Raw genomic sequence first — 14661 nt, forward strand, 5'->3', positions numbered from 1 at the left:
GGTCGGGGGCTGGCCCTGGAGGTGGTGGTGACATATCATCACCCTCCTCTTGGTGGATGTAAATATATAGGGCTGCATCTGAGAGTTTCACGTCCCAGATGTGCAGAAGCACATGAGGCCCAGAGCAGAGGCCTCAAATCCCCGCCACTCAGTGCTAAGCAAGAAGTGTCAGAGTAGTGGGCTCGGTGAGTTTTTGCAACTTTCCCAGGCTGTCCTCCCATCCCTTTCTGGAAAGGTGAGAAAGGTCAAGGCAGCTGCTGTTTCTCCTTCGTCCACCAAAGAGGAAGAACCAATGCTGTTCCCATATGGGCAGAAGTGTTTGCTGAAGGAGTAAAACATCAGAGCCAGCCTTGGCTCTTCCTGAGCAATGAGTCCCAAATTACCTGGTGGCTACCCTCCCATCAGTGCCTCTGTTGCCTTGCCCAGGGCACAGGGACTCAGCCTCATGAAAGAGAATTCACACCTAGGCCAAAGCCTGTACTCATTTCCCTGCCTCATGGTCACTGAGCTGTCAGAAGAAAGCAAAGGGAGGCAGGCGGTCAGCATTAGGAATGGAACCCCAGAAGAGCCTCAGGGTGAGGGTGAAGCAGGAGTGGGTGGGGCTGAGGCACTAGTATTTGTGTTGCTCTATTATATCCCAGGTTTTTTCCAAGCTTTCTTTAGTTTTAGAAAGTTAAGGGAAGTCACTCTGATAGGAATGTGTGACATTCCCAAAGCCATCCTGGTTTGCCTGGTGACATCAGCCTGGGAGAGGACAGAATCCAGAGATTACTTGCAGATGAGGCGGTGTGCCCAAGTGGGAACATTCAGATACTCGGTTTGGTTTGCTTCCTTCCTGTTTTTCAGATGCGTTGTGGAGGAGAAAAACTTTTTTTCCTCATTAGTTTCTTATTGTGGGCTAATGCTTCACTTCTGTTGCCTACTAGCTGAGTGACTTTGGGCAAGTTTCTTAACCTTTCTGAATTGTTTCCTCAGCTGGGATAGTAATACCTGACCTAATAAGCTGTAAAATGAACTGAATTGTAGAACCCCTACTCACTCTTTCCTTAACTGTGCTCTTGTAGAAGTGGAGCACTAGCTGGCAAAGGAAAGGGGAAGCAAGAAAGAGAGTGAGGGGACAGGGGAAGTCAGAGGTGGCAGGAAATCCATTCTGCTTACATGGAGGACATGCTTATATGCACATAGTATGGAAGTTCCTGTGGCTATGGCTTATGGGGTATGAAATCTCTTTGGTTAGCATTCTCCATATTATAAGAATTCCCAGGAGATGATGCACTCGGGAGGGTAGTAGGGAACCATGGAATTTGCTCTGGGTTTGGCCATGAACCAGTTGTGTGACTTCGGACAAGTCAACTCTCCCTGGGGCCTCAGTTTCCTCCTCTGTGAAATCAGGGGGTTGAATTAATGAATCCTAGGATCCCTTCCAGCATCCATTTCTAGTATGGGGAAGCTGCTAGAGCTGGGGAGGGTAGTAGGAGTATCCTGGGTCTTCATGCAAATGTTACCCTTCAGAGCCTTTTGAGTACTAAGAACCCATGTGAAAATTTGGCCACACTTGATGTACCTTTCGTAGAGAAGTTCTGTGCATGTTGGTCTTGAGTCTGAAAACGAGGCTTACTGTATAATTAAGTAGAAAGGACATGTTCCCAGGGCTTTGGGGAATTTAAAGGCAAAAATCAGTGTTGAGTGCTGGCCTCAAACCTGCAACCAGTTCCCCTCTGCCCTCCACAGCCATGGTGGGAAGTTGGTGTTGCACAAGTGTGCTCTGTGTGTTTGTAATTTGAACCTTGTTTTATTTCTCTAAAGACTTAAGCTGAGTGTTACAATGCTGAGAAAAAAAACTTGTAGAACATTGTATTTTAATTAGAGACCTTTCTGAATTTCATAAGAACAGTATAATTTAAATTATTTCTGGCAGTTTCTCAGTGTACAAACTATAGATTCAATCCTAGCCTTAGGTTGAATTTTATGAAAAAACCAAAAAACCCATCAAAAACAAAACCATCAATTCCAGTTCTGTTAATCCATGTCCCCTTTGCAAACTCAAATCTCAAATGTATCTTCCCTTGAAGTTATATTTCATCCAAAGGAAGAGACTTCATTTATTTATTCAGTATCTCGGCTTGTAACACTTTAAGATGTTTGTGTGTAAAACTGATGAAAAATATTTGCCACTGGAATATTTATAACTACAATTTCCAATTCCAGAGAGGTTCTATTTTAGAAATCTTTATGATCAATAACATTTATTAATCATGCTGCATGAATTGCATAAGCAGAATTAAGAATGCTATTTGCCTTCCTACCTCTCAGCCCATCTTATTTGCCAGTCTATTGACTGCATTTTTGGGCTCAAGCTCAGCCAAGGATTAATAGCTTTAGGTCTATTTGCCTTGCCTCTTTTTAAACTGAATTTAGCTCTTGAGATAACAGTATTTTGCCTATGTACTTGCGTGAAATTTTAATCTTGATCTTTGTTTATAATTTTGGAACACATGATCAGTTGTAGGAAGGTGAGAAATCAGAACATGTAAGGCAAACTTAATTGCATTTTTAATGACATTTAAAAATATTAGTGGAAAAAATGAAATAGTCTGAATAATATCTATTGTTTTTTAAGTTTGGTAAATTATTTTTTATAGGCAAAGCATATTTTTCCTTATGGTAGATAGTGCTACCATAAAATTATTAGCTTGAAAGTATTGGTTAAAATTACATAATTGAAAGAGATTTTAGCCCAGCAGTTCTTTGGTCTATAATTTGATAAATGGTTTAAGTTAAATATTTTGTTGGAGAAATCTGGGTTTTCTGAATCCAGGAGCTTCATGTGTTGACTGTTTTTAATCCACTTTATGTCAGTCTAACACAGATGTTCTTTTCAGATATTGAAGACATTGAGATAAGGAAGACACTGTTCTCTCAGGTTCTTATAACCTGTGTCTTTCTGCAAGAGGGAGAGGGTGGATCTCACTCGTGTCTTGGGAGCTTTCAGTAAGCCCTATTCTTGGTCTACGCTGAAATGAAACTGTAATCCTGGGGCATTTCATGGGATCGTGGTGGCCTGAGAAAGTGAAAGACTATCCCTAGCCTTGTGCTTACAATAGAAAGGTATATAGTTGGGAAGGGAATTTTTTACCTTCTTCTTGTATTAATCTCATGGGAACCTAGATTTATAACCAAGACACCAACTTTAACTGCCAACTTATTGAACAATCCCACAGTAAACAAATACACTGGAGGAAGGAAACACATCCTTGAAAGTTAAGGCAAACTTTTCAATACTTATTTACATTTTCAAGACAAAAAACAGGCACAATATGCTCTTTCTTGTTATAGAAATAATTTGTGCTCCCTGTAGACATTTTAGGAAATCCAAAAAGATATGAGGAAGTAAGTAAAATAGTTATTACCCATACGTCAATGATCCAATGATGTTTACCATTAACATTTTGGTGCCATAGAACAAGCTGAATAACCAGCATTTTCATAAGCAGTACTTTAGAAAAGGCCACTGAGAAAGAGGTTGCTCAGCTTGCGTGGGAAGAGGAGGTGCAGGGAGATTAAATAGTTTGCTAAAGTTATCCAGTGAGGGAGTAGCAAAATCAAAATGAAGATGTCTGGCTCTGGGATTTTCTTGAACCAGTCAGATGTGCAAGTCTTTCCACAATCCAAGAGCTACTGACTGTTGTTTTTTCTCCACCATTCCCCAGCTAGTGACTGAGGAAAGGGTCAGCCATCCTCAACAGAACTCAGCTGACCATGCCCAAGGATGCACAAGGAGATGATATGTGTCAAAGCAATTGTGTTTTCAAGTTGTGGGTGCAGTTTTACTCCATAAACTTGTTCAGGAGAGGGGAGGAGGTACTCCCTCTGGGGGCCAGGAAGGAGTGACCAGGGACAGATTTAGGGAGTCTGGAACTTGGAACTCCTTAGCCTGAGGTAGGCTAAAGAGAATTGCTCTAGTAATCAAAGAAGATTGACTGCTAGCCTTTGCTCCAAAGACCAGTAGAGCTAAACTGTTAGTGAAAATTTATTTCTTTTCCTCAGCACCCTCTAGAAAGAAAAGTTTTTGGCAGCCAAGGTGGTAATGACCGACATTTGGGAGCCTCAAGCTCACCTCTGGGTAAAATAGCTATTGGCATTGGGCAGTAAGGCTTCACTCATAGTTATTGCTAGTAACCCAAGCATCAGTGTTTTTCCTCTTCCTAAAATAAGCAGCAGTATAGTCTAAATGTAGCAGAAAAGCCATAAGTTTGCATTTCAAGGTGGGAACTTGGGCATGCTCCATTAACCAGCATCCAAACAATTGCTCTGTCACTGAAGCTCATCTTCCTTAACAGAGGCATTATCACAGCAACTAGCATCTTTTCATAGACCTTAAGACCTTCTACAAAACACTGGCAATAAAATTCCCTCAAGGCTCCAGCCATTTGGTTCACACCCCAGAATAATCTACTATTTTGCTTTAGCTAATTTGCCTGGAGAGGTTAACCTCTCAGTTTGAGATACAAACCCAAAATCACTTATTTGGAAATTGGGAAGTCGTAGAATATTATAGTTGGAAGGGATAGTGGAGATTATTCATTCCCACCTTACCCTTTACAGATCAAGAGAATGAGGTCCCTATAACTCAAGAGGCCTCGCCGCAAAGTTTTCTAGGGACTTGCTCAAAGGTACCCAGCTGCTAAATAAAGGAGTTCAGACTTTCTGACTCCAATCCAGAAATTTTTCAACACAGCTTCTCTGATGAGTGCCACAAATTGATGCTGACCAGGAAGGAAGAAAGATAAGACATAATCCTCACCCTAGGTTACTTCTGTTTGCTTCAGGGGTCACTTTGATGAGAACATCAAGGGTCTGGCCCCTTTAAAACATAGAGAAAATGATGAGATTAATGATAGTGTAACACTAAGTCGATAAAGCTATTCAATAAAACTCAGAAACAGTATAAGCACTCACTGATATGCCACAGAGTTGAAGATCGTTAAAGCTGACTATGCAAAAGTATGTAGGGATTTATACATCTCTGAAACTCAGTGAAACTCGACAAGACAATATTTTTATCATGGAGCCAGTAGGCCACTAGCAAATATTGCACTAGGACTGTGTCTCTATTTTGATTCATTTAATGCCACACTCTTAGCCTTTGCCAGGCACTTTAAGCATTTTGTAACAATCTATAGACACATCTCATGAAACATTCCAGAACACATATCCTCTTCATATCAACATTCATTAGCAGGCTTTCTGTTCACAACACTGATTAAGATAAATATACCAATTTGTTAAAGTCCATGGTATATAACCCAGTATCTGCTTCTGGTATTTATAACTGTGTATTAAATACCAGAAATTTTGACAAATTTTGACTAGTTGTGTTGCAAGCAACAGTAGGAAGATTAAAATCTATAGAGTTCTGAAATGTAAAATAGGTAGTCACTGAAAACACATCAGTATTTTATTGTTACCCTTTAGTATATTCTGCTTCTGATCTTAATGGAATTCTGCTTTTCTTGTTGCATCTACACATGAAAAAAAAAGGTGAGATCCTGAGAGGACAAGTGATTTTTCTATACCTGTTTAGGGGCAGAGCTCAGACCCAGTTGAACTTGTTATACTGCCTATGAAACTGACTTCTCCTCCTGACTTCCCTGTTTTTGTAAATGGCACCATCATTCTCCTAGTCACCCAGGATCAAAGTGTCAGTCTTCCTTGGTATGTCTGTTTCCCCAGCCTCCCATGTTAAATCCCTCTCCAAGTCCTGCAAGTCTTCCTGTGAAACTTCTCTCACACCTGTTTTATCCTCCCCATTCCACTGCCACCATCGTCATTTATACTCCTATGATCAAAGCAAAGGCTCAAGGTAAAGGAGATTATACACTTGCCTTGGGCGTGTCTCCTCCTTTGGGCATTAGAGGTGAGGGGGAGGAATGTGAGAGGACCAGGTGTTTGGGGTCCTGGGCCTGTGTCAATGCCATTTCAACCCACCTCACTCCACCCCTTTAATGTGACTTATAGAACCTCGGAAACCTAGTCCCAGGAGAGTGCACTTATTTGCCATTGCCGCTCTCCTTTTCTTAGTGGAGCATCCTTAACAACTGATTCAGAGAGCTCTTTGAGAGGTCGCTCTCGCCTGGGGGCAAGGAAACCAAAGACCAATTGACCATCTCAGCATCCTTAACTCAGCTTTGTTTTGCGTAGAGACAAGGAGAATACTGAGCTAAGGAGAATGAGATTACTTTTTCTCCTAGAGAAATACTTGCAGACTTTGGTGTTGGATTGATAGGGAATTCCAGGATGTGCTGATCTTCAGTTGGGTTGCATCCCCTTAGAGTGCTTCTTTAAATCCCATCACACATGTAGCCCATGTAAAGGGTGGTTTACTCCTGATAAGGACCAATACTGAAAGAGAGAATCCCTCTGAGAAGATGGAGTTAAAGGTGACAAAAATCTCAAAAAATCTGGTTAGTTTAGTCAGAATATGAGTGTAGAAGTTGATAATTCAACCATTCCTTGAACATAACCTTTATTATATAGAGCACTTACCATCTTGTAATGATTTGTTTACTTGTCTTTCCTCTGCCTGTGTTCAAATGCGGGACCTAACAATGACTAGCTGTGGACTCTGTGTAAGCTATTAACTGTGCTATGCCTCACTTTCCACACCTACAAAAGGTGATAATAGTATCTACCTCACAGAATGATTACGAGTATTAAATTGAGTGTGCATTTGGGTTTCTCTGCCTAGGGCCTAGTACCATGCCTGGCTCATGGGTACTCAATAATTATTTGTGAATTATTTTACTAGTGAAATTTTCTGTAAACTTCTTTGGAAGGCTGAGCTTAGAGTTTTTTGGTCACCTTATAAGCTGAATTTTGGGAAGGGAAGAATTTGACCAAGGGATGCTTTTCTGTTAATCTGACTGAGCTGAAGATAGTGCCTATCTGTGAAGAGAAGTTGAAAGCAGATAAATGTTTTGAATATTTTATGACGGTACTTGAGAAATGTTAGGATTTCTCCATTCCCACATTTGGATGTGTTCTTGGAATTGCCTTCTGTGTCCCATCCAAGATGGCTAGGAGTTGATTTGAATTTTATCCCAGAAGTTGTGGTCTGTGGGTACTAGACACTTTCTGTGGTCTCACTTAGCCAGAAGTGATCTACCTCTAATATCCTAAGCATTTGGAGCCCATATCCTTTATTGGATACCCTACAGGGCATTGTCTTAGGACGTTTACAGTTGATATGCTTTGTCATTTAATTATTATGGGTTCACTTTAAATTTCAGTTGGCCCTAGCTCCTGTTGGAGAAAGGTAGTCTTATTTGTTTTTTCCTCACAGGACTGTATAGGAGTGGTGAACTATTTGCTGATTGATAGCTCTAAAATTGTTTGTCCCACACATTTGAAAATGTCATTTCTGAAAGGAAAGGTGTCAAATAGCCTTTTCTGGAGATCTTTAAAAATAGTGTAGTTTCTCACCTGATTGGGGTGTGGAAAGTGAGGCCTTTGGGGGCAATGAAATGGCCTCTGCTTCTGAAATTGGAATTATTTGAACTTTAGTTTGAATGCACATTTGAACCTAACGTGTTGAAAGTATGACAGGATATTTTATCGCAGGATAATCTATTTAGAGGATGAGGCTGGGATCAGACCAAGGATGCAGGTATATGGAAAAACATTCTTCAGTTCAGAAGCCAGAAGAGAAGGGTGGAGGGCAGTTAGGGGAGCAAGAGCATCAGGTCTCAGGTAGGATAGCAAGCACACTTGCCAGGTCTTGCAAGTTCAATTAACTGGTATGGCAGAAAGCAGGTGCACTAGTTTTCTGTCACTGCCATAAAAATACCACACATTTAGTAACTTAATAACACACGTTTATTATCTTACAATTCTCTGGGTCAGAAGTCTTACCCAGCTAAAATCAACTTCTCCATTTGAAAGTCTCACAGGCATCTCAGATTTAGTATGTCCCAAATGGAACTCTTGCTTTTCAACCCAAACCTGCTTCTCCTGGTATCTTTCCCTATCTCATTAAATACCAATTCCATTCTGGAATTGCTCAGGTTAAAAACTCTGGACTTGTCCTCAACTCCCCTTTCTTATAAACCCCAGTCAGCAAATCCAGTTGGCTCTGCCTTCAAAATGATACCCAGAACATGACTGTTTCTCACTGTCTCTAGTTTGCATTCCTGCAGTAGCATTTTTGACTGATTTTGCTTCTTCTTCTCATGTCCCATGTTAATGTGTCCTCAGCATAGAAGTCATCATGATTCTACTAACATGTAAGCCAGATCTGTCACTCCTCTGCTCCCCACGGCCAGTTGGCCCATCTCATTTGGAGTCAAAGCCGAAGGCCTTCTGATGGCCTAAGAGGGTGGGTGGCCCTGTCACTCTGGCCCTCTTTGCTCACCAGTGATTTTGCTTGTCTACCTTGTAGGCTATTTGACCCAATACATCATCAAACGCTCAAAGTTTCCCACCTACCCATAGCCATACGTCATCCTTGGTCAAGGAGGCGGATTTCAGGTCAAATAGGGACGCCTGGTCCCTCCACATCCCATGGCCTACCCCTGCGTTCTCCCAACCCTATTTTGATAGCCATCAGAGCCTGAGTGAAGGGGTTTTTCCTTTCTGTCTCAAAAAGTTGATAGAAACAGATTTCCCTACAAGGTTCCATGCTCCCCAAACCAGTGACAAGCCCAGGGGCATTTTCTGGTTCTGTTGCTCTTGTACCCGGTTAGGCCAGTAACTGAGGCAGCAGTGGCAGCTGAAATACAAACCAGTTGTTGGGGTTTGAGGAGGGGGCAGATGTTCTTAGAAAAAGGGAATCGGAGGGAGTGGTTCCTATTTTTTCTTAACCACATCAGTCTTCCAACATCTTTCTGCTCAATTGACCACACTCATGGGGATTTTGTGCAGCAGACAAGCATCTTCGAGAACAACTGTTCCTCACTGTTGAGTTCAGCAGCTGGTAATGTGGTGAAGGATGCAGAGAAAGCCTTTCCTTAAGGGTTTTCAGGGCTGTATGGTGAGGTATTCACCCTTGTGCCTACCTTTACACTGTTCTTGGTACCTAGAGAGTTCAATGCATATTTATTGAACTGAACTGACACATTTTTAAAAGTTAATGAATATATCAGATGATAAATCAGTCACACGCAAATAAGGCCTAGGGATCACCCATCTTATTATTACTGGAATTCAATATCAGTGTAGCCAAGGAACTGAGAAGGGGGCTAAGATCGGCCAAGAGCCTTTTAGGACATCTGAGGTGGCAGTGAGGTTGATGTGTTGTGTCCTGCTTTTGTCTGATAGGTCATTGCTTGTGAGCAGCAATATGACTCTTCCTATGACGCTCGCTGTGACGTCTGGTCCTTGGGGATCACAGCTATTGAACTGGGGGATGGAGACCCTCCCCTCTTTGACATGCATCCGGTGAAAACACTCTTTAAGATTCCAAGGTAGGACACAAGATGGCGCTCTTGGCTCATTAGTTCTTTGTGAAAGAGGCTCCTTAGAGGGATAATAAATAGTTCGTAAACAATTTCTCTTTAAACCTGAGAAAGCCCTATTGTAAACTGTATTTCTTTTCGGGAAAAAAAAACGAGGAGAGGGGAAAGAGGCTGTTTCTGAATGATAACATATCTCAAGGAATAATAGGACTGTATTGTAACAATTGCATATTTTGAGTACTCCGATTTTTCTGAGATGTTCATTTTTTGTGCTTCGTACAAGAAGGCTTTTATGCAATTTTGTATTAAATAATGTGCCTAACTACTGGTGTTTTCTTTTTAATTATATGATCATATCTGGTCATTTTTTCCAGTTTGAATCTTTCTCGAGTATTCAGGAAAATTTGGGAATAAACAAAAATGTGCAACATATTTTTGTATCCACTCAGACCAGCGCTCAAAAATATCAGAAAAATGTAACATCAGTCATATGAGTTTCTCTCCATCCTTAATTTCCGTCTCAATGGGAAACTGTGCTGAAAGAGGTCTGTTTGCAGGATATTTAAATGCCAGTGTATTTTCTATTGTATGTATTCATTAGGGGTTTGTACAAGAGCTTTGGTTGTTTATCTTTCATCAGAATCGGGCTCATGTTTGGCCAGCTCAAGGCTCTAGTTACTAAAAACGAAGAGACCAGGGAGCTCTGTCCAGGCGAGGCTGCAAGTTGAGATTCGTACCTTTCACATTTCTCTTTCAAAGGCAGGCTCTGGGCCGGCTGGGAGCCTTTTAACCGCTTTAACAATACAAGTGTTAACCTTTCCTTATCTGCACAATCACACAGCCGTCACAGCCTTTAAAAATTTCTCCTGATTGCAATTTGCATTTCTGATTAGTTCTATTTATATGCAGATGAGGCTCTGTGCCGTTCATCATCATAATGTTATCGTTTTATACCTAATCCAGATGTGAACAGCCACCCACCACTATTCCAAAAATGATTCCCACCCAAGTCAGGGTTGGTCGGTTTGCCTTTTCTGAAGTACAAAAACAGGTCATGGTAATTAGAAGAGCAGACAAAGCTCCTGGCTTTTTAAATTAATAGTCTGGTGAACCTTCAAAATGATGAAAGAACGCAGGACCCCAAAACAGTATTGTATACAGTAATATGTCAGGAAATGAGAAGTGGTGTCTGGGATGATTTATGTGTGTGCTTTGATTTTTTACAGATGGTTTACTCTTCACCATTTGTTTACTGTGGCTACATAATTTCCCAAATATCAGATTCAAGGTGTGATTTCTGCTTAGCAAGATATATGTACTTTTAATAAGAGGTCATCTACTTGGGTATTTTTTTCCTTTTTTCAGTATGTGTTTGTGTATGAACCAACTGTTCAAAAATTTCATAGGGTGACAAATGGGAGGCAGTTTAGAAGGGGTGTGTGTGTGTATGTGTTTAAATAGACCATCTCCAATGATTCCTCTTAGCTTGCTTCTATGTCCAGCCAAGCCTCTGATCTCTAATAGTCTCTATGCTCTCACTCCCCTTACTTCTTCCTTCTTGGGAGAAGCTTCCAGATCTGAAACACAAATAACCAAGTCCCTCAGTGCCTGCCTTGGGAAAGAACCCCAGGAATAGGACAATTGCTAGAAAAGGATCTTAGCAGTGACAAGGATCCTTATCCCAATGTAGGTTGAAGCTTTCTTTTTCTCCTTCTAGTGTAACCTCCTGCCCTTTTACCGTCTGTTGGTTTCTGTGCAAGTGATGAATCAGATCGAACTAGGGAATGTCAACAGTAATTGGTCAGCAGATCCTCAGTGCGATTATGTGTGTTCAACACTTGCCATTGTCACAACCTTAACGGCTGACTTGACATTCCTGGGCAGGAAGGATGGAGGTTTTTTTAAAAAAAATCATAGCATATTTGCATATACCGCATAGCTTTTTAGACTCACCAAGTTATTTACTTAAAAATTACCCTATCATTTAGAACCATGCAGTTCTCTTATGAAGGATTGTGGATTGATTAAGCATGTGTGTGTGTATTATCTTAATTTTAAGTGCTAAAAATATAACCATTCCTCAGAAAAGCTCTTTGATGAAGAATGGAAAAATTAAGCATTTACATATTGTAAATAGGCACTCAAATTATTTACCTGTGTGTTTCATGGAGATCTCTCTCTCTCTCTCTCAGCATTTGTTTTCTCCATTTCTCCTATTTGGTTATGAGTGTTTTCAGTGTTCTGGAATTCTCTTCAATTAAGTAATGGAGTCCATTTTAAGAGTACTCTGGGACCCAGACTACTGTGTGTGGCTTCTTCATCTAGCCTCCCTCATTTGCCTCTTCCATACAACCCTTTCCTTACTAGAAATAAATTGAGTAAATTACTAAGTAAGGGAAGAAAAGAAAACCTTTACCGAGAGAGGGAAGAAGTGACTTTCACGAATTACAGAGAACTTACGAATTAATGAAGTGCTGGTTCCATGTGAGGTGAGCGCCTCAGATGTCAAAAAGGCAGGTAATTATACAGGTTCCCTGGGCACTGTCAGAAAATATGAAGCGAGACCTGCCTGGATGTGGTTGATTTGCCTGCACGTGGGTCTCCTTGCTCTTCCCCTCTGCCTCTACTCACCTTCTCCTTTCTTTTGACCTTCATATTAGAAGATGACACATGGAGTAATTGTGACCTGTCTTTGAAATACTGCGTGACTTGCAATCTTTCCCTTATTGCAAACACAGAAATTATCTGCTGATTGGCAGAACATCCACTATTTGCTGAACCTGTCAGCATGTGTCATCTTGTCTAACACCTGCACTCTGAAAAAGTCACCCCTCTCTGACAGTGGCTGTTTTGTCTGCTATTTTTCTTTAGGAGTTGGAAGAGAGGAAAAAATGAAAATCGTTTCTTTGGGCATCAGTGGATTCAACAACATCTCTCTCATAATTCTCTTCTGAGGACTCCTTTAAAATTCCAAAGAGTTAGAAGGATCTTGCAGATGACCTGGATATATTTTTCACTTAAAAGGAGATCTGTTTCATAGATGTAATTGCAAGAACCTATGGAATTTGGAAAAATATATAATTATATTGGTCTTTTGGCAATCAGATATCTTTCCTTAGCTTGGAGTTTTTGGCTAATGACCTCTTTGACCTCCATAGACAAGGGTCAGGAAGGCAGTGGGGACCAGTGTGGGTGTGTTTATTGGACAAGGACTGGGAGCCGTGTCTTCTGCCCATTTATTTGAGGCCAGGTAGTAGCTGACTCTGTCCAGTGTCTTACTGTGCACTGAGTACTTCCACTTCATTCCTAAGGAAAAATGAAGACTGTTTTCAGGATTCCCAGCAGAAATATCCTTGGCTGGAAGTAGATGGGATAGAATGACCTGAACATTCCAGCCACTAAAGCCAGTGATTTTCCCTTCCTAAAGCGAAGTTTCCCTGCAGTACCCAATTCAAGAAAAGGGGAACTTGTAATAATTACCATTTCACATTTGGGCTTGTTTTCCTGACCAAATTTAGGTTGTTCCGCACTGTACCCAACTGTATTAGTTTCCTAGGGCTGCCACAACAAATTACCATGAACTTGGTGGCTTAAAACAACAGAAATATATTCTCTCACAGTTCTAGAGCCAGAAGTCCAAAATCAAGGTGTCGGCAGAGCCATGCTCCCTCTGAAGGCACTAGAGGAGAATACTTCCTTGCCCTTTCCAGGTTCTAGTAGCTTCTGGTGTTCCTTGATTTGTGGCAGCATAACTCAAATCTCTGCTTCCATTTTCATGTGGCTTTCCTACCTGTATCTCTGTGTCTTCTTCTTTTCTGTCTTGTCCAATAAAGATACTTGTCATTGGATTTAGGGCTCATCCCATCTAGGATGATCTTATCTCGAGATCCTTGTCTTAATTACACCTACAAAAGACCTTTATTCCAGATGAGGTCACATTCTCAAGTTCCAAGTAGACATATCTTTTGGAGGCTACAATTCAAACCACTGTACTAACCAACTTTCATGTTACCAAATTCCCTGAGAAATTAATTTGGGGGCAAAATATAGGACAACTAGCTAAATGATGATGGAGAAATAATAATAGCTTAGATTTATGGAGTACTAACTATGTAGCAGGCACAGTGGTACGTGTTTCATAAATATAAATGCGTTCAATCCCCATAATGACCCTGCGAGGTAAGAGCTATCACCACCCTTTTTTCTAGAGGAGAAAACTGATTGCCCTGGGAGAAAGCCTCTGGTCATGTACCTATGGAGGAAAAATGATTTGAATCTGAGAAGTTTGATTCCAAAGCCCACACAAATTGCAACTACATTGAAAAATTATAGCCTTTTCTTAAATTATATTTATTTATCGATAAAATCTGAATTGAGCACCAGGGAACTGGAGTAAATAGACATGAATAAGACATCTCGATCTTTAAGAAGCTTACAGTCCAGCATCTTTCTCTCTGCTACTGGTTTTAAACTGACATTGTAAACCTGACTTAGAATTTTATTAGCGTCAATGACTATGTCAGTCAAGGAACTGAAGAACAGAAATTCTGTGATTATGAGTGAACACAGGCCCTCCTTGGCTCACTGATTTGTGATCCCCAAACCAGAAATCCCTCCCTTCTCCAGACTCCCCTTCAGACAACTGCCTTTCAGTTCCTAATTTAGAACACTTACAGCAAGTGTTTGAACTGAAGAATTGCAGAATATATGTTATGTAAAAGCAGAGAGACATTTCAGGTTATCATTATTGGTACCTAGAAGTTTCTTTCCATCCCACCCTCCTTGCAAAACCTGGCCCTGCCACATCAGGTCTATTTCTGGTATAGTTAGCATCTCCTCCTCCTTTGCCATACTCTTATTTTTTCAGTAGGAAATGTTTGCTTTGATTCTGGGGTGAATGGAAATCTGTTTCTAGCATCCTGAGTTGGAATGCATTTTCTCATGGAAAGTATTTTAAAAAGTTATTTAGGAGGAGGTGATGTAACAGCTGAAGTTCTCACTTTGGGTGCATTATTAGGCTCTTGTGGCCAACTAGAGTTTTATGGTTGAGTCGGAGGACTTAGCCTGTCTGTAGAACTTTATGCTTATGGAAAAAATGCTTTCCAAGCTCTAAACCACCTATTTACAAAAGTGCTTTGGAACACAATCTGCTGGGTTTTGGGAATGCCCATGCCCTCTGACCTAGGACACCTCTAACTTTGGTCACTCT

General features: G+C 40.9%; 1 protein-coding gene across 1 annotated transcript in view; it reads left to right on the forward strand.

Moving 5' to 3' along the window:
* MYO3B (myosin IIIB) overlaps positions 1 to 14661 on the forward strand; it is a 397478-nt gene that overhangs the window by 23030 nt on the left and 359787 nt on the right. The window contains exon 7 of the mRNA XM_046659858.1: positions 9316 to 9461. Within this exon, the coding sequence (XP_046515814.1) occupies positions 9316 to 9461 (146 nt within the window). The remainder of the gene's footprint in view (positions 1 to 9315; positions 9462 to 14661) is intronic.

This window comes from Equus quagga, chromosome 4 (genome assembly GCF_021613505.1).
Source record: "Equus quagga isolate Etosha38 chromosome 4, UCLA_HA_Equagga_1.0, whole genome shotgun sequence".
NCBI classification, from domain to species: domain Eukaryota; kingdom Metazoa; phylum Chordata; class Mammalia; order Perissodactyla; family Equidae; genus Equus; species Equus quagga.